General features: G+C 42.3%; 1 protein-coding gene across 1 annotated transcript in view; it reads right to left on the reverse strand.

Moving 5' to 3' along the window:
• Positions 1 to 21,095, reverse strand: part of CCDC162P — a 104,296-nt gene that overhangs the window by 44,757 nt on the left and 38,444 nt on the right. The window contains exon 9 of the mRNA XM_006839991.1: positions 16,444 to 16,564. Within this exon, the coding sequence (XP_006840054.1) occupies positions 16,444 to 16,564 (121 nt within the window). The remainder of the gene's footprint in view (positions 1 to 16,443; positions 16,565 to 21,095) is intronic.

Consider the following 21,095-nt stretch of genomic DNA (forward strand, 5'->3'; position numbering starts at 1 on the left):
GCCTGAAAATATGTTCGAAGAGACGAAGTTTGGCCCTCCTGGTCTCCAATGAGCACTCTGGCTGCACTTCTTCCAACACAGATCTGTTGGTTCTTTTGTCAGTCCACAGCACTTTCAGTATTCTCCTCCAACACCACATAACTCAAGGATCTTAACGTTATTTCCCCCCTTTTGCCCATTCCAACCATGCCTCAATCCTTGTATCCCAGAGCCCTGTTGTTCCAAGGTAAGACACAAAATTCCTAATGAGATTTGGAAAGGTAGTTCTGAAGTCTAAGTAATTACATTCCATGACCATAGGTGAAAACCCCAAGTCATGACATCTAATCTCATTAAGTCTTTTCATGTACCTGCACACTTGTTTTGACTGTAAGATTGGTTTGAACCACAGGGTTGGTGGTTCCAGCTCACCAAGTGCTCCTCAGAAACCCTGTACCAGGTCCCTGTGAGCTGGAACTGACTTGAAGGCACTTAACACCAACATAAATATCCCAGATAAGTGATGATCTATTATATTTACCTGTTCAAGTACATTCCTGATGCTGTGAGGAAATTAATTTGCATAGCTAATAAAAAAAAGGACAGAAAGTCCAAAAAAGATGCTACAGATTAGAAATGTTGAGTGCTTACTTGAAACAGCCACAGTGCTCATTCATAGGAAATGAAACCTACTTACAGTTACTCAAAGGGGCAACCACTGTGGAAAACAGTATGGTGCTTCCTTATAAAATGGATTTGAAATACCATTTCATCCAGCAATCCCACTGCTAGGTATATATCCTAAAGAAATATGAGCCAGGACACAAACAGATATATGCACATCCATGTTAATTGTAGCATGATTCACAGTAGCCATGATGGAAGCAACCTACGTGTGCATCAATGGATGAATGGATAAACTATGGTACCTATTCACAAAGGAATGCTAGGCAACAGTAAAGAATAAGGAAGAATCCACAAAACACCTTAAAATGTGAGTAAACCTGGAGGACATTATGCTGAGTGAAATAAGTCAATCACAAAAGGACAAATATTATAAAAAGTCAAGGTAAGGTTGATGGTAACCATTCTTTGATGGTTACCTACCAGGGATGGGAAAGGAGGGGAAGGAAAATCAGTCACTAGATAGTGACGATGTATTAATTTGGGTGAAGGAAATTTGGGGGTGATCTGCACAATATCACCAAAAAAAAGGAAGACACAGAGAAGTGCAAAAGAGTTGCAGGCAGCAAAAGTAAACATTATTGTATACACAATCCTACATGATCAGTAATAACAAACATTAATCTACAGGTGGATACATAGGCAGACAGGCAAGGTGAACAAATATGAGTAAGTTGGTGGAAGGGAGTACCAGAAGGACCATATACAGGGTTGGCAGTTGATATTTCTCTATATATATCTGTATGTATTATAACGATGAGGGGAGAGTACTAATGCGGCACCGCAGGATAATGCATTGGATCGAAAAGGTCAATTTGAACTGCGAGGTTGGCAGATCAAACCCACCAGCCACTCCTATATGACAGGGTCACTATGAGTCAGAACCGACTCAACGGTACTAAACAACAACAAATAAAGATGAGGGTAAGTTGAAATGTTTTTATAAAATCACAGAACACTTTATTAAGCAAAATGATCAAAATGTGCAGCTATTGATTTTCAACATCTCCATCGAGGTCTGTACACTTCTGAAAGTGGTGTTACCATCTCTGTAACCCTTCCCTGAAGAATTCTGTGCTCTTCAATCTGTGCCATGTCTAAACTGCAGTTTTGGCATCCAGGAGTCAAGTCTTGTTCCTTTTCAATGTTCTTTGAATTTGGGGGACATATGGAAGTCTGAAGGGGCAAGACCAGGGCTGTACGGCAGATATGGTAAGGTTTCCCAGTGAAATTCTCCTAAGACAGCCCTTGCTACTCTCATAGAATAAGTAGATGCTTTGTTATGATGGAGAAGTTTTCAGTACAACTTTCCTGGCCTTTTTCTCACCAGTGCAATTTTCCATAACCGTAACCTTCTTTCTAATAAGTTCCCATGATTATTCTCTGTCCTTTGAGAAAATCTACCAAGATTAACCCTTTGGATTCACAAAAAACAGCTGCCGTAACCTTCTGAGCTGACCTCTCTGCCTTGAATTTAACTGGACCAGCAGATCCCCTCAGAAGCTAGTTTTGATTGGACCTTTTTTTAAAAGTCACCCTAACAAGGCCAAGACAAGTTTATTACTGAGAGAATTTTTCTGCAGCCATACATTGGTCTCAGAGACATGTTGAATGGAACACATTTTGTTTGAAATAAGCCCATGCATATATGAATCAGAACCCTAACAGCAAAACATTTTGACTTACCTTCATATATCTATATATGTATATAGGAGCTCTGGTAGTGTAGTGGTTACGAATTGGCCTGCTAAACTTAAAGGTCAGCAATTTGAAACTACCAGCTGTTCCATGGGAGAAAGAAGAGGCTTTTTGCTCCTGTAAAGATTTACAGCCTCAGAAACCCTGTACAGGGTCGCTATGAGTTGGAACTGACTCCATGGCACATAACCACCACCACCATAGTAGAGCAAACAGGGAGCAAAGTTATGTAAACTTATTAGCTAGAACCAAACACTTTGAGGGTCCTCAGGACCATAGTCTCAGGGGACACCAAGGTCAAGTGGCATAATATAGTCCACAAAAACGTTGTTCTACCTTCTACTTTGATGAGTAGGGGTCTTAAAAGCTTGGGAGTAGTCATCTAAGTTGCCACTATTACTCTCTCCCATCTGGAGCCAAAAAGAGTGAAGACCATTGAAGAGTGATAGAAGCAATTAGTTCATAGGACTAATGGACCACACAAGTCCCAGCATTCGTGATACCGAACAGAAGAACTAGATGGTACTTGGCTACCATTGCTGATCATTTTGTAAGGGATCATACTACTGGGTCTTGTATGCTAGATGGGGAGAAAAATGTGGAACAAAACTCACAATCATAAAACAAACAAAAAAACCCTCCAGGCTTACTGGTCTGAAAGGAAGCCCCGGAGACTACAGCTCTTAGTCATTCTTGAAGCCTGGGACTGAACTCACCCCCACTGCGTAACTTTCAGCCAAACAACACACAAATCTACAAGGTGAACAATAACACCAGGCAGGTCTACATTCCTTAGGGCAATGAACCATACGAGGCCAAAAGGATGGCGTTTGCCCAGGCATAAAGCTATACGGGGTCAATTATGGAACCAACTCAATGACACGTAATACAACAAAGCTCAGAAGGCAGGAGTGGATGGGAAAGAAGGCTAGGTGAAAATGGTGTAAACACAGGGAGGATGACGGAAGAGTGCTGTTACGTTGTAGGGATTGCAATCAGTATCGCGGAACAAAATGTATATGAATCATTGAATGGAAAACTAATTTCCTCTGTAAACTTTTACTCTCACAATAAAAAGTAAAAAACTATGGCACATCCCCAATGAGTTAGCATGCAGCTATAAAAAAGGAAAAGGAAAGTTTCCATGTACTAACATAGAAAGAACCACAGATTGTAAAGCAAAAATTGCAAGGAGCAGAACCATGGATAGAAAATGCTATCTTTAACTTTAAACAACAACAACAACAAATGGATATATATAGATCTATGTATATATGTTGTTAAGTGCCGTTGGATTGGTTCTGATTCATAACGACACTGTATAGGTTTTCCAGGAGTGGTTGGTGAGTTTGAACTGCCAACTTTGTGGTTCAAACTGACCTTGAGGTTGAATACTTCTCACTGTACAACACCAGGATAATTAATTAGATAGTTAAGGGATGACTATCCTCCCTCATCATTCTAGGACATAAGGTCATTGCCCTAGAAAGTCACCCTTCTTGTCCCTATGTCATTATTTTTCCTCTTTCCTGGATTATTCACAATTGCACACAAACATGTCATTATTCCTCCCATCCTATAAAAACCCTTCTCTTACTGCACTTCTGTGAGCTATTGCTCCCCTTTTGTAGCAGAACTCCCCAGAAAAGACATCTAAGTTCAACAACGCCTGGGATTTTTCTCAAATTCCTTTTCAAACCCACTTGTCAGGCTTCCCCCTCCCCGTCTACTACTCCACTGAAACATCCTGTCATAGGCACCAATGACTTCTCTGGAGCTAATTTTACTTACATTACCAATAGCATTTGGCACAATTGTGACTTCCTCCAGCTTGGGAAACTTCTTTACTAGACATTGGGACATCACTTTGTCCTATTTTTCTTCCTAGTTCTCTGTAGGGTTCCTTTGCCGTTACTCTTTCCTCTCCCCAATCCCAAAGAGTCTTTGAGGTGGAATGGGTTAAGTGTTGGGCTGCTAATCACAAATTTGATGGTTCAAACCCACAGGCACTCTTCAGGAGAAAGATGAGGCTGTCTGCTCCCATAAAGATCTGTGGTCTTGGAAACCCTATGGAGTAGCTCTATTCTGTTCTATAGGGTCACTGTGAATCAGAATCAACTAGACTTTGATTTTGTTTGGTTTGGTTTTCCCCACCCCCAGCTCTTAACATCAAAGTTCCCCCAGGACTCACTAGTCCTTGGCCCACCACTTCTTTTCTCCTGGAAAGATGTACAGCCTCAGAAACCCTATACAGGTTAGCAGCCCAAAGACTAACCCACCATTGACATTCACTCCTTTGGAAATATCATCTAGTCCCATGGTTAAATACCATCCACTTGCTAATAATTCTCCAGTTTATACACAGTTACCCACTTAGCAGAATCCCTGGATGATTTCAAATGGCTAATGCACCATTACTAGCAGGAAGGTTGGTTATTCAAACCCACCCAGAGGCACCTGAGAAGTAAGGCCTGGCAACTGGCTTTGGAAAGAAAGCCCTATTAAACAGTTCTACCCTGCTCATGTGAGGTTGCCATGAGCTTGAGATCAACTCAGTGGCAAATAACAACCACCATCCTTGGAAGTCTAACAGGCATTTCAAACTTGACCTGTAAATTAAATTCCTGATCTTTCCTCCCTAATTTACTTCAACTAGCTCGACTGCTAACTGAAAGGTCAGTGGTTCAAACCCACAAACTGCTCCTTGGAAACCCTGTACAGGGCTGCTATGAGTCGGAACAGATTTGACGGCACTAAACAACAACAACAACAACAACCTTCTCCATCTCAGCTAGTGGCAATTCCATTTTCCGAAATGTTCAGGTAAAAAACCATGGTGTTATCATTGAGTCTTCTTTTTTTTCCTACATCCAATAGCCAATCCAGTACTGCCTCCTACATCCAATAGTCAATCCAGTACTGCCTCCTACATCCAATAGCCAATCCAGTACTGCCTCCTACATCCAATAGCCAATCCAGTACTGCCTCCTTTAAAACACACCCAACGCCTGCCCACTTATTTCCCCCTTTGCTCCCAGCCTTGCTTGAGCCACCATCTCCTCATGCTTGGATTATTGAGATAGCTTCTTGCACCCTTTTTCCCCTTACAGTTACCCTCAACACAAAAGCCAGAGAGATTCAATTTAAATACAAGTCCGATAAAGTCACTTCTCCGTGAAATATCCTGGGATGGCTCCCTGTCACATTTAGAGTAAATGCTAAAGTCCTGTAAGCAGCACATTCCCCCCTCCCTCTCTGACTTCATCTACTCCTCTCCTTTCTCCTCTTCAGTAGTATTGAGTCCTTGCTATCACTGAAATACGATAGGCATGCTCTGCTTAGGGCCTCTCCATGGGCTTTTCCTTCTGTCCTTCCCATAGGTTCTCTCCCCACATACCCACATTGCTACCTCCCCTACCTTCTTCAAACCTTTGCTCAAAATGTCACTTTTTTTCAACAAGGTCTATCCTGACCACAGGTGTGGTGGTGGTGTGCCATTGAGTCAGTTCCAACTCATAGTGACCTGTATAGGGTTTCTGAGGCTGTACATCTTTCCAGGAGAAAAACAAAACAAACAAACTAACAAAAATCCCTCTTTCTCCTCTGGAGCCCGTGGTGGACTCAAACTCCTGACCTTTTGGTTAACAGCCCAAAGCCTAACCCACAATGACACCAGGGTTTCTTTCCTGACCACCACCCTACTTAACATGGAGTCCTGCTATGGTGCTGTGGGTTAATGCCCTGGACTGCAAAGTTGGTTAGAACCACAAGGTCAGTGATTCAAGTTCACCAGCCTCTCCTTGGAAACCCTAAAGAGAGTTGCTATGGGTTGCAGCTGACTCAACAACACTTAACAACAACAACAACCCTACTTAATGGAGTCCTGGTATGGTACTGTAGGATAAGCACGCGATCACAAGGTCGGGTTGAACCTCAAGGTTGACAGTTAAAACTCACCAGCCAGAACTAACTCAGCACTTAACAATAGCAACAGTAAAACCTCCTTTAAACCTTTACACCACCATTCTCCTTAATCCATTGTTTCCTTATTTCTTATGCTTAGCATCTGTCTATCCATTCTAAATGGTAAGCCTCAAGAGAGTAAGGATTTTTGTTGTTTTAGTCACTGATGTATCTCAAATGCCTAAAGCAGTGCTTAAAATAGAGTAGTCTAGAAGTAGTAAGTACTCAGTAAGTAGTTACTAAGGAGCTCTGGTAGTGCAGGGGCTATGAATTGGGCTGTGAACCTCAAGGTCAGCAGTTTGAAACTACCAGCTGTTCCGCGGGAGACAGATGAGGCGTTCTGCTCCCGTAAAGATTTACAGCCTCGGAAACGCTGTGCAGGGTCGCTATGAGTTGGAACCGACTCCACGGCACTTAACAACACCAAGTAGTTACTAAATGAAAGAATAAATGAATATTTGCATGCCTTTATATAAAGAGGCACTGAAAAAGATAGGAAACTAACAAAAGTCATCATATATAGGGGTGGAAGGGGGTGCATGGAGTCAGGGCTGGAATCAAGACTTCTCAATGTTATTTCATTTTAAGTTTTGAACCATGATGAGAATGTATGTACCTGTTAAAAAATAAAATGAAATAGAAAAATAATATGACAGTGCAGGAACAATGTCAGTCTGTCAGCACCCCTTAACAATCCTAACGGAAAAGCCAAAGAATATACACATATTTATTTTGTTGTTAAGAACTGGCTGAGTGGGGTTTACTTTCTGCATGAAGCTCCAGGGGAGTCTTGAAAAGAAAAAGCTGAGCTGCCCTCTCAGCTGTGTCTAATTTTAGAAGTGCTTTCCTCCTCAGACCTTTGGCTTTCTCATAGTAGACTCCGTGTATACAAGAGGAAGTGTAGACATATCACCATTGTCTCAGTACAGTAGAAGTTGAAAATCTAAGAGTCAATGTGCCTGGAAGATTAAAGCTGCAACTGGTTAAAGTGACTCCATATGGTAAGCAAAGAGGTCATTGGTGCTGACCTGCTTCTGTATTTTAGGTTGTTGTAATGAAATGCCGTTGAATCGGTTCTGACTCATAGCAACCTTGTATAGCCGGGGTGGGGAACGTCCGGCCCTCAGCCTTAGGTTGTTGTTGTTGTTAAGTTCCATCGAGTTGGTTCCGACCCATAGCGACCCTGTACAGGGTTTCCAAGGCTGTAAATCTTTACGGGAGCAGAAAGCCTAATCTTTCTCCCGCGGAGCAGCTAGTAGTTTCTAATTGCAGACCTTGAGTTTCGCAGCCCAATTCGTAACCACTACGCTACCAGAGCTCATATAAAGCCCAAGAAATCATTTGGTCTGGCCCTGCCAAGGCAACCACAGTTCCAGCCATCACGCTGGTTGTTAAGTGTCATTGAGTAGGTTCCGACTCATAACGATCTTGTGTATAGGGTTTCCATTGTTGTTATTGTTGTTAAGTGTCGTGGAGTCGGTTCCGACCCACAGCAACCCTGTATAGAGTTTCCGAGGAGCAGCTGGTGAGCTTGAACCACCGGCCTTGCAGTTCAACTGGCTTTGCAGTCTGGCGCATTAACCCACAGCACCACACCAGGACTCAGGGTTTCCATTTGTTGTTGTTGTGAAGTGCCATCAAGCCGGTTCCGACCCACAGCGACCCTGTATAGGGTTTCCATTAGGGGTGAATTAATGAAATGTTTTACCAAATACAGTAGGCTAATTTTTAAGTCGATAATTTTGTATGGCCCATGAGTGATTTTATAAATGTTGGCAGACAAAAGGTGCCCCACCCTTGTTCTATAGGGTTTCTATAGAGGTACTGGTTGGTTTGAACCGTCAACCCTGTGTGGTTAGCAGTCCAGTGCTTACCCTACAGCTCCACATGTACCTAACTTCAACCAGAGTGCTGTTATAGGAATAAAGAAGTTTCTGAAAGCCTTCGGTCCCCCACCCCATACCTAAGATCCTTAGAAGTCCTCTCTTCCCTTTCTTCTCGGAGAGACAATCTCTAGAGGACTTGCAGCCCCTACCTCTTGGGTACAGTAAACTTTGCTTCTTTACCACATAACTGGCTTTCCTCACGGCAGGCAGTACCAGCTGCCATTTTGTGATATAAAGATCACATTTCTTACATGTTTAAGCACTTTTTGTGAGTGTAAGCCTTGAAAAGATAGAGCTTATATACGAGTATATTTTTTAGTTTCACTAATAAGAAACTGGATTCCTTTTATAGAGTACTTTTATGGTAGAATGAGACCCCCCGTGGCATGGTGGATTAAGTGCTGGTATGAAGACCAAAAGGTCAGTGGTTCAAATCCATCAGCTGCTCTTTAGGAGAAAGATGAGGCAGTGTTCTTCCATAAAGATTTTCTGCCTTGGATGCCCTCTGGAACAGTTCTACTCTGTGTCTTGTAGGGTTGTTGTGAGTTGGACTACAAGTCCTGGTGTGGTGCTGTAGGATAAACACTCCACCACAAGGTTGGTTTGAACCGCAAGGTCAGTGGTTTAAGCTCACCACCCACTCCCTGAAAACCCTATACAGGCTCGCTATGTATGAGTCGGAACCAACTCCATGACACTTAATAACGTGAGTTGGAATGGACTCGTCTGCAGTGAGCTTGCTTGTTTTTTTGCTTGTTAATGGCAGGTTTCTGGCTCACAGACAAGCCTGCTGAAGAACCACATCTGCTATACATCTCTGGCTTGGGGGCCATCACCTGGCAAATGTCCACTAACAGTTTGGAAGCTGCATTAGCTGTTTTAGCTCTGGGCTCAGCAGAAGGGATATTTTATAGTTCTTTCCTCTTAATGTTCAAGATCAGACTTGAGTCTTACATCCTTCAGGCAGGAGTCCGGGAAGCCAGGGATAGTGTGGGATTCATCCAAGGGAAGTACTCCTGGCAAAGTGGAGATGGCTGTCTGGTTCTCATTATCAGTGTGTGTGTGGCCAGGGTTTCTTTCAGATGAAGCTGCAGTTTCTGACAGAGGCTTGGAAATGGGAGGGAGACAACACACTGCAGGTTCAATTAGGATTTCATTTTCTCCTCTCACGCTGTTCCCAGGTCCTTTGACTGGAGGAACTTTTGACTTCCTGTTGACCAAACCACTTCTCTTCTCTGAACAGCACCTCCACTCAATGTGTTCCCTCTAGAAAGGACATTTCGGCTTGATAGCATTTCACATCTCTAACCCACCCACCAGCCATCTATGCCTGAGTGAGCCCAGAGTCTTAAGCCAAGGCAGAACTGAAACTTGAAGGCACTCAACTGCTAATCAAGATGGTTCTCCTCACTAGCCAGCAGACCCTCAGATAGATAGGCAGTAGTTTGGAAACTATTTTGCCTCAAGTATAGTATGTGTATTATACTCCTGTGTTTCCTAAGCTGCTTCTTAGAATACCAGTTCTTGAGAGGTTGATGGATATCCCTGAGGGGAGAAAAGGTTTCTGTGGTCAGTTAAATTTGGAAACATCCCTTACTCTCTCTCTTGGAGATTTGCAAAGATATTGAGAAAGCCTGGAGCAAAAAAAGAACTTTTTAAAACATTGCTTAACTCTGAGTTTCCTAAACTTATTTTTATTGAAAAAAAGTGAGCAAGCAAACAAAACATTTTCCCCTTCTGTGAAACAGTAGAAACTGTCCTCTCCAATGAAACCAGGACTGAGAATTGATTGGTTAATCAAGAGACATCCATCAAAGCTTAAAAGTCTAAAAAACAAACCATGACAGTATTTACACATTTTATTTAACCTAAAACACACAAATTTACAAACAATTTCCAATTACTTAACACAAAGTCTAGGCTTTTTCTTAGAGTTTGTATTTACTGAATAGAGGTCTTTGTATAAACCATAATATGAGGAGGTTTCAAAAAGTTTGTGGAAAAACAGAAATAAAAGTAATGAAATTTGACTTCTTTAAAGTGCTTAAGAGCAAAGATATCAGTTTGAGGACTAAGGTGAGTTTAGTTTACATAATATTTAATGCAGTTACTCGAATACAATGACAAATAAAACCGGCGTAAACAGGTTTGGAACAATGGTGGCTGGGTACGCATGTGTAAGCTACGGACTATGATTAGTGCGTGCTTTGACCAGCCTGCGTTTTGGAGGGATGGTAACCCTAGCGTTTGCTTGTGAGGGGTGGTTGTGAGAACTTCTAGTGCATTAACCTCTTGCAGGACTTGTGTTGGAGGTCACATGGCTGGTCTAGACCCTGCTCGGCTTACTCTTTTGATTGTGCTTCTCTTAAGCCAAGCAAGATCTGTGGGTGGTGCAAACAATTTGCACTGAACTCAGTGGTATGTAACAACAACTAACCTGAGGGTTGTTGGTTTGAACTACCCAGCAGCATCACAGATAGAAGTTCTGGCAATCTGCTTCTATAAAGATTGTTGTTGTTGTTAAGTGCCATCGAGTTGGTTCCGACTCATCGCGACCTTGCATAGGGTTTCCAAGGAATGACTGGTAGGTTTGAACCTCCAACCTTGCAGCTCAAACTGACCTTGCAGTCCAGTGCATTATCCTGCAGCACCACACCAGGATTCCTTTGTGAAGATTTGTTGTTGTTGTTAAGGGCCATCAAGTGGGTTCCGACCCATAGCAACCCTGAACAGGGTTTCCGAGGCTGTAAATCTTTACAGGAGCAGAAAGCCTCATCTTTCTCCCGCGGAGCAGCTGGTAGTTTCAAACTTCTGACCTTGTGGTTCGCAGCCCGATTCGTAACCACTACACTACCAGATTACCACCATGAAATCTTTATGGAGCAGTTCTACTCTGTAACACAGGGGGTTGCCATGAGTTGGAATTGACTCAGTGGCAAGGGGTTTGGCTTTTGTTTTTTTTCATCTTTGATATTAATGTATGCTACCTAAAATACTGTCACCTATTGCTCATAGTACCAAGCACAGTGTATTGAAGGTGAGTTCCATCCAATCCACATTCCTAATAGTTTCCTTGACCTTTGTGAATTTTTTTGTCTGACCTCTTATCACATTTGATTAGGTGATCTTTTTTAACCTCAAAATGTAGCTGAGAATGTGCCAGGATTAGAAGTGTCCCCTGCACTGTTTTCTAATTCTCCTTGTGAACACTGTCTCCTCTGGACGCTCAATTCAGGACACCTGAGTGTGGAATGTGGCCTGTGATTTCTCACATATGGGCTTAATCTATTTAGAAGTTTTCATGTTTTCTTCCCACACCCCTAGGAGAGATGCACTCCACTTCGGAGACTTCTAGCCTTTACAAAATCTCAGAGAAAACCAGAAAATGAATTAAAAGTCATTTCAATGCTTGAATGCCAAAGATAGGGGATGAATATCAGGGTTATTTTGATGAATGGCAGCTCATTTTTTTTTTTTTTTATCTGTGACAAGACCTATTTCTGAGCAAGATGCTCTAGAGCCACTTAAAAACAAAATATCCTATTTATTTATCCTTCTTTTTATTATGAATTGGGTGACGGTTTACAGAGCAAATCAGGTTTTTTTGTTTTTTTCCCTCCAATAGTTCATACACATTTTGCTTCATCTCACAGATTACAATCCCCACAATGAAGCATCAATTATTCCACTTCCATTCCATTCCTTCTTCTTTCCTAACTCTTCTGAACTTAGTCCTTGGACAAATGCTGCCCTTTTGATCTCAAATGGTTAATTATTCTAAGGTGTGTGTTGTAGCTGTTGTTAGGTACCGTTGAATCACATCCTCACAATTGTTGCATTTTTTTAGTTCATTGTTGTCGCCACTGTGCTAGTCCATCTCATTGGAGGGCTTCCTCTTTTTCCCTAACTCTCCACTTTACCAACCATGATGTCCTTCTCCAAGGACTGTTCTCTCCTGCAACATGTCTAAGGTACGAGAGAAGTCTCACCATCCTGGCTTCTAAGAAACATTCTGTCTGTATTTCTTCTAACACAGATTTGTTTATTCCTCTGGCAGTCCATGATATTTTCAATATTCTTTGCCAACCACATATCAAATGCATCAATTCTTCTAAGGGATTCCTTATTTATTGCTCAATTTTTACATGCATATAGGCAATTGAAAAGATCGTGGCTTGAATCAGGTGCACCTTAGTCTTCAAAGTGATATCTTGGTTCTTTAACACTTAAAAGAGGTCTTTTGCAGCAGATTTGCCTAGTGAAATATGTTCTTTTCATTTCTTGGCTGCTGCTTCAAAGAGTGTTGATTATGGATCAAAACAAAATAAACTCTTTGACAACTTCAATCTTTTCTCAGTTTACTGTGATATTGTTTATTGGCCCCAGTGTGGTGCTGAGGTTTAATGCACTAGATTTCCAGGTCAGTTTGAACTGCAAGGTTGGCAGTTCAAACCCACAAGCTGCTCCTCAGAAACCCTATACAGGCTCTCTATGGGTTGAAACCGACTTGGTGGCACTTAACACAACAACATTTATTGGTCCCATTGCAATAATTTTTTTTTCCTTTATATTGAGGTAAAATCCATGTGAAAGGTTGTAGCTGTTGATCTTCATAAGTAAGTATTTCAAGTCCTCTTTGCTTCCAGCAGCAAGGAGAGGCAGACCATTAGGAAGAAGGTGTTGTTGTTGTTGTTGTTAAGTGCCATCGAGTCGGGTCCGACCCATAGCAACCCTGTACAGGGTTTCCGAGGGTGTAAATCTTTACGGGAGTAGAAAGCCTCATCTTTCTCCCGCGGAGCAACTGGTAGTTTCAAACCGCTGACCTTAAGGTTCGCAGCCCGATTCGTAACCACTACGCTACCAGAGTGTACATACCTCCTATTATTATTGTTCCCTTATACACTTGTCTGTTGTTTGGCTGAAAATTGAGCCATAGGGTTGAGTACATTTGCTAATGAGTGATTAAGTTCACTTCCAGAAGAGTGACTAAGGGCCATAGTTTTGGGGTTCCACCAGCCTCTATCCAACCAGTAAGTCTGGTCTTTTTAATGATTTGCTATTTGGTGTTTTGTAGTTTTTGTTCTATATTTTTCTCCCACTCTACCCAGGACCTCCTAATATGATCCTGTTCAGAGCAGTTGGTAGTGATAGTCAGGCACCATCTAGTTCTTCTGGTCTCACAGTCACGGAGATGAATGGTCACATGGTCCATTAGTCCATTGGTCTTTGGTCCACATGTCTTTGATTTCCATCATTCTTCTTTTCTCTGGATGGGGAGAGACCTATAGTTGCACCTTAGCTGACCACTTCTGGAGTCAATTTTGAATGTTCTCTGAGGAATAGTTGGCCAACAGGGAAAGAAGACGGGAGCTGCTTCTGCCCCCTCAGTTCTCAATAGTCTTCATTCCCTACTCTCTCTAGAGAAACTCCAAGTCCTGAGCTGAGCTTGACCACAAAGGGCGGTCTCTACATGAAGAGATGGCTCTTGCTTGGAAGATGTAGTCACTATAGTATTTCTTAATGTTGAGATGAGCAGCACCTTTGGAGGTGCCCAGCCCACAGGGTTCTTAAAAGACTAAACTGAAGAAATGCATACAAAAGCATCCTGGCACAGAGGGCATTCAATCAGTGCATTGGGGGAACTCAGTAGAGGAGGAGACCCAGCTTCCACATTGAGTAATATATTGGATAGATTAAAAACAACACAAAGTGAAATCAACACTGGCATTTATTTAAAAACCTTGTGAGTACAGAACCGAAACAAGAGTTTAGAATTGGCCAGTGTACTCCACCCAAAGGAAACCCTGGTGGCATAGTAGTTAAAGCACTGAGCTGCGAACTGAAAGGTAAGCAGTACAAACCCACCAGCCGCTCCACAAGAGAAAGCTCGCATTGTCTGTTTCCATAAAGATTTACAGTCGTGTGGCAGCTCCACTCTGTTCTACAGGGTCACTGTGAGTCCAGCAACAGGGACTCCAGCCAAGAAGGCCTGGTAATACCAACCTGAAACTCACATGGCCATCCCATGTGAGTCAGAATAGAACTGTACTCCTTAGGGTTTCAATGGCTGGTTTTTTGGAAGTAGACTGTAATGCCTTTCTTCTGACAGGCCTCTGTGAGGGCTCAAACCTCCACCCATTCCATTTGTGTCACCCAAGGATTCCATACCAACCTTGTTGTACCAACCTTACCACATTAAAAATAACCCTGCCCCTCCTCACTGATCCCTGTTTTGTTGTTGTTAAGTGCTGTCAAGTCAGTTGTGGCTCACAGCGACCCTGTATAGGGTTTCTCAGGATAGCAGTCCCTCATCTAAGGGGCTTTACAAGCATAGCGGGTAGGTACCCTAAGCAAGTAACACAGTCACAAAACAAAGATGCTTCCTTCCCCCTGGGCGCTTCACAAGAACTACAGCTCCAAACCGTGTTGTTGGCAGCCCCTGCCTCACACTTGTGGATTTTCTCCAAGATTCTGAAGAGAGCTGCCTGGCTGCAGTGAACAGCAGTAACAAGGAACTGCTTTGTGGCTTGTTGAATGTTCTGTAACCAGAGCTCAACCACACTCAGCTCTCCGGTGACATTCAGGGACGCCCAGCTGGGGAGGGGCTTGCCTTCTCCTGGCACCGACTTATCCCAAAGCCCTGTTTACAGAATTTGGTTATGCAAAACATTGATCAAATGACAAGGTCTCAGGTGACGACAGTGAGTAAAAATTAATATCACAATGTCAGTGAATTTTGTGAGTCAGACAAAGATTTTAAAGGTTATAGATTTTCCTTTGGAACAATTAGGAGTCAGGCGTAGACACCGACATTCAGAAAAGGACTACTTATATAATATCCAGGGACCAGTGTAAATAAAAATACAGAAAGTCTTGTTCAAAATACAGGAAAATTTCCAGAAAAGGCACTAAAATATAAAGATTTTCCCCTTTCTTCCACAGTCTCTCTCTTGGCCTATCACTATGTTTTCAAATGTAATATCCTGCCCCCTCAGGCACAGGAATATGGCAGAGTAAGCACAGATCCTAACAGGCACCCCTAAGGGCACGCATGTATGTGGCCACCAACAGCCAGATGGATGTTGCATGCCCCTGCCAGGGATGGGAAAGTCTATCCCAGAATCTTCCTTTCCGCATATGAGCCCACCACCTAACCACTGTGGATAGAGAACCCCCAAGCATAGTACAACCGTGGTGCTTAGTCTAGATCCCTGCATCAAGGATGGGTAAGAAGCCCATCCTCACAGAGGTACCTGCTAAACACACCATGGTGCTCCCTGTATAGGGTCCCCAAGATGTGCACAGACCCCACTGCAGCCCTTCCTGTGTATGGCTCCTACCGGGGAGCAGTAAGAGGTCAGAGGTGCCCCAGTACAGAGCAGTGTGCAGCTGAGACTCCCTCCTGGGGAGGCAGCAGGATCCATGGGACCGTCCACTAACAGAACTTTAAACTCTAAGTGCGTGATCCAGTGACTCATTAAACTTCACTTACAAGGCACAAATTCTAAATGAAACGTAGTAAGAATTTCAAGATGGTGACTGCAGAGCATTAAGCCCCAATCGCCCCTCTGTGCCCTTTGTGACTACACAATTTTGGATTGTCTTCCCATCCCAGGAACCCTGGTAGAACAGCAGTTAAGTGCTGGACTGCTAACTCAAAGGCCGGTGTTTCAAGCTCACTCAGGACAGATGCATCAGTCTGCTTCCACCTTGGAAACTCTCTTGGGGCAGTTCTACTCTGTCCTAGAGAATCACTAGGACTCGGAATCACTCGATGATCCCAGACCAAGTAAATGTAAGATTTTGCTATATACACAGGTATTTCAAAAAGTTCATGGAAAAATTCCATTATTTTAAAATTAGATTCTTCTACATACCTTTGGAAGTCCCCTCATATGCTGTGTGTATGTGTGTACTTAAACTTATATACAAATACGCTACTGGTAAGAAAGGCTTCATGTGTTTCCCCTTCTCAACTTTATGTCAGTATGACTTAATTGGCAGAGTTAAGACTGAAGTTAACATATTTACTATTTTTGAACCCTTTGACCAGAAGGAAATATATCAAAATGTTAACAGTACTTCTCTCTGAGTTAAGGTCTGAAAGGTAATTCTTATCTCATTTTTCTGGACATTTCAGTGTTTTCTAAATGAATGTGGCTTCATGAGTTGTTTATAAAATTAGGAACAAGCAATAAATGTTTTGTAAAGTCATAAAATAAACACAGTTTACCTGTAGGGAGTGTATGCTCCTCCTTGGACTTTTCTGACATAACCAATGACATCTCTCTGTGAACTTTTCTTAATACCTCCTGGATCATATGACTTTCTAGATTTTCCAGAAGTTTCTGAAGCTAGAGTAAGCACAGGTTGAGAGTAGTTACTCTCCATTTTCAGATTACACTCAGGACTTCTAACTCAAATTCCTGCAGAAGGCCTGGGGTTGGGTCCTGCCTTTCAACTGCTTGCTCCTGGGGAACAAGGCGGGTTCCTTTCTTGGGCTCCCAATTGTTCTGATGTGTAGATTCACCTCTGTGAAGACTGGTCTCTTTCCTTCCAGGCCTACATCTTGACTGATGAAATCCAACATGTTTTACCAAGTCTGTTAAATTGTGAAGTACTCACTCTATCTGGGCTGACCTCATGTCCTCTGGCTCTCGAAATGTGGCCAGTTTTGTGGCTTTCATTACAAGAGACTGTGTGGTGCTTTAGATTTAGCACTGAACAGTTAACTGTAAGGTCATCAATTCAAACCCAGCAGCCATTCTTTGAAAACAGGATTTCTATGAGTAAGAACTGACTCCAATGCACTAAACAACAACAACAATTATAAGAGAAACACAAATGTCTAAAATTTGATTTAGATAACCAAGAAGGATTCCTTTGGTAGATTTAAAATTTCATAAATCACCAAGGGAAAACCCTGTCAATAATAACTGTGAGTTGTAATTTCACCCATTATGCTAGTTTCTTCCTCTTGGAAGACCCTAGGTACTGGAGAGGAACCATCTGCTAGAGCAGGGGTGGGGAACCTTTTTGCTGCCAAGGGCCATTTGGGATATTTCTACCATCATTTACAGACCATACAAAATTATCAACTTAAAATTTAGTCTGCTATATTTGGTCAAATATTTAATCAACTCACCCCTAACGTGAGGACTGGAATTGCTTCTCTTTGGTGAGGTTGTGATATTACCTGGTATTGATGTTGCTTCTCTCAACTGCTTTTGCAGATTTGCGTTGGTCAGTCTGGAGTGCAGTTGATTCTTTGCAATGGTCAGTTTTGAAAATAACTGCTCGCAGTAGTAGGTTTCTCTGACACAGATGCATATTTCAATGTATGTCTCCTCAAAGTGGGAAATTCATCAATGCTTATGTGACATTTATAGAATTCAAGCAATAGGAGGTTATTATACATAGCTTTCAGTTCATCATCGCTTTGCAACTGAATGATTTCATGTTGTAGGTTATCAGACACATCAGCTGGTTCCACTTTTCACATCCTTGAATCTTTCATTAAATGCCTCAATTAGTTTTGCACATTCACCAGCATATTCAAGTATCATAGAGGCTTTTGTCTTCCCAGAGTAGGGAAATGCCCTGTGTTATTCCTTTCTAGTTGCTATTTCCACAGCCTTAATTTAGCTTCAAATGATTTCATGTTTGAAAGCAGGTTGCTGAGAAGCTGGTTGGGGCCCTGCAACTTGACGTACAGCTCTGAGAGGTACTTGGTAATGTCCACCATGAAGGCTAGCTCACACAGCCACTTGCTGTCATGAGTTAGTTCCCTGACAGGTTTTCCCTTTATCTCCATTCGCTCACTTCATTCATCCCTTAGTTCATAAACTTCATGAGCAGGTTCTCACAACTCAGCTACCTCACTTCACAGTGAAAAAACAACAAGAGAACCATACTGAGAGTCAAGATCACTCAGTAACTTCTTACTGGCAGCTGTTAAGCCTTTTGACAAAATGTATATATGACATTGCTGTTGGCATCACATTGTTGAGCTGCAACTATTGTGCACCAAGATTTCTTGGTGTAGGATGGAGTGGCACGTAATTAAACCACTTGATCAAGACTGAGACGATTCAATTCTTTCTTGATAAATGCAATTAACCCTTTTTGCAAGTAAACTGTGGCTGGAGCTCCATCTGTAGTAAGGCCAGTTGACTTTTCAAATGTTAGCTCAAGTTTTTTCATTGATAAAAAAAAGTCTCTCAAACAAGTCCCCACCTCTTGTGGTGCCATGAATGGCTTCCAGTAATGGCAGTTCCTCTTACATGTCAAACTCTGCAGTTATCCCACAAACAGAATCAGCCACTTGGGCAGTATTTGTTGTATCTCTTGTCTCATCACAAGCCAGAGAGAAAAATTGGAAATCTCCTGCAGTATCCATCTATGTTTTTTCAGTATCTTGTGTTAAGTCAGTAATTCGATCTGAGAGTGTTCCCGGAGACAAACTAACACTCTGAAACAATCTACTTAGTCTGGTGCTAACAACCCCGCAGCAGCCACCATGCACTCTTTCACAAACTCTCCCTACATGAGTCCTCAGTTTCTTCTCAATTAACATGCTATATAATTTGTCTGAATAGCACTCTCTGTCACAAGGAGGCCTAGTGAAAATGCCTTGTTGTGTTTCCAAACTCTGCTGAAGAGCACTGATTTTATCCAGATGCATTTGGCCTCCCAATTCACTGAGTTTAGCGTGTTTTGAGCTATAATGACGCTCCAGATTGGCTTTTTTTCATTACTGCTAATGCAGAGTCACGAACTAATCACACAGATTTGTCTTTGACTTCAAACAGAAAAATTATTTCTTCATTTCTCTTGGAAAGATCGACACACTGCATCAACTTTTCTTTTCTTTGTAGTTGCCATTTGTAGGATGTCACACCACTTCAGTTTTAATAACTATCCGGTGTGTGTGTTGCCAGAAATGCGGTTATTTTGCTTTGATTGTTGTTCGAATTTTGAATCTTGAACATATCCATCATTCATATCATCAACTCTTGAGGTCTTTTCTGTGCACGGTAACTTCCTTAATCTTCATCTGAGATTCCATTTTTTGTGAGGATTGTGGATGGTGGACATGTGGTTAACAATTGTATTAGAGTCGTTGAAGTCGACAACATCGCCATCAACATCACAAGGAATCATCTCACCGCATCTCATGTCAACATCACCGAATCGCTGTAGATTCACCACAGTGTGTGAACACTTTCACATCGTGTATACTCTCAGCCTGCTGGCACTAACTGTCCTGAGTTGCCTCAATATAGGCAGATGGGCTGGAGGCAGCCAACGAGAAACATACATGTGTGTCCCATCATGTACTCATGTGTCCTCTTTATCCCGTAATGCACATTCCTTGCTTGTCCCTCAAAAGTTGTTACTATTATTATTCACTTAATACAAATTTTTGTTGCTATGAGAAAAAGCTCCTAGATTTACTGAATTTCAACTCCTGCCTGCAGTTGCCTTGGCAAGGCCAGACCAAATGATTTCAAGGGCTTTATATGGCCCGTGGGCCGGACATTCCCCACCCCTGGTCTAGAGGGTTCAGTAGGCTGGGGACTGGGAGAAATGGGGACAGATATAAGTTGTCCTTATTGGTCACTGGACATGCATCTCTACATGGAAAATTGAACAGCCAGAGTCTGTGCTTGCCTATTAGCACAAATGAAGCCACTTGGAGCTTATGTCTCAGAACCAAGGGGGGAAAGACGTGGGAAGCCAACTTCTCCACACTGATCATCTGTGGTTGTTAGGTGTTGTTGAGTCAGAACCAACTCATAGCAACCCTGTGCACAACAGAGTGAAATACTGCCCAGTCCTGCACCAACCTCACAATCATTGTTACATTTGAGCCCGTCGCTGCTGCTACTGTGCCAATCCACCTTGTTGGGGGTCTTCCTCATTTTCTCTGACCCTCCACTTTACCAAGCAAGATAGCCTTCTTCAGGGACTGGTCCCTCCTGATAATATGTCCGAAGTATGAGAGATGAAGTCTGGCCATCCTGGCTTCCAGGGAGCACTCTGGCTATACTTCTTTCAATACAGATTGGCTTGTTCTTTTGGCAGTCCATGGTACTTTTAATATTCTCCTCTAATACCATAGTTCAAATGCATCAATTCTTCTACAGTCTTCCTTATTCACTGTCCAACTTTCACATGCATATGAGGCTACTGAAAATACCATGGCTTGAGTCAGTTAGACCTTAGTCCTCAAACTAATCATCTAATGCATACCAAATGGGCTGGTGCATATATTTCATAGTCTTATTCTCAGCAAAAAAATATATATATATATATTCCAAGGAGTTGTATACAATTTTCATTTCTGTGGGCATATATGAATGTATGTTTGAGAGCGACTTGTATGTTTGATTTCATAGTTAAGGGACTTGTGGTTATGTATTCTATTACAGCTTTTCATATTGTGGTATAATTTTAATTTGAGGAAGACTAAAACATGAAACTCTAGACTTTCAGAACTGATACATTAACCCAATCAACTGCCTTCAATTGAATTCCAACTCAGGGAAATCTCAGGTGTGTCAGAGTAGAAATGTGTCCCATAGGGTTTTCAGTGATGATTTTTAAGGAGTAGATTGGCGATTTCACACCCCTCCCCTTTTTCTGATGTACCACTGGGGCGAACTTGAACCTCCAACCTTTCTGTTAGTGATCCAGTGTGTTTTTCTGTTTGCACCAAACAGGGACTCCATTAACCAAATCTATTGTCACCGAGTAGCCTCTAACTCATGTTGTTAAGTGCTGTCGAGTCAGTTCAGACTCAACCTGTATAGCGTTTCTGAGGAGTGGCTGGTGGGTTTGAACTGCTGACCTTGCAGAGCTAGCAGTCCAGTGCTTATCCTA

The sequence above is a fragment of the Chrysochloris asiatica genome, unplaced genomic scaffold (genome assembly GCF_000296735.1).
Source record: "Chrysochloris asiatica unplaced genomic scaffold, ChrAsi1.0 scaffold00027, whole genome shotgun sequence".
In the NCBI taxonomy this organism is placed as follows: domain Eukaryota; kingdom Metazoa; phylum Chordata; class Mammalia; order Afrosoricida; family Chrysochloridae; genus Chrysochloris; species Chrysochloris asiatica.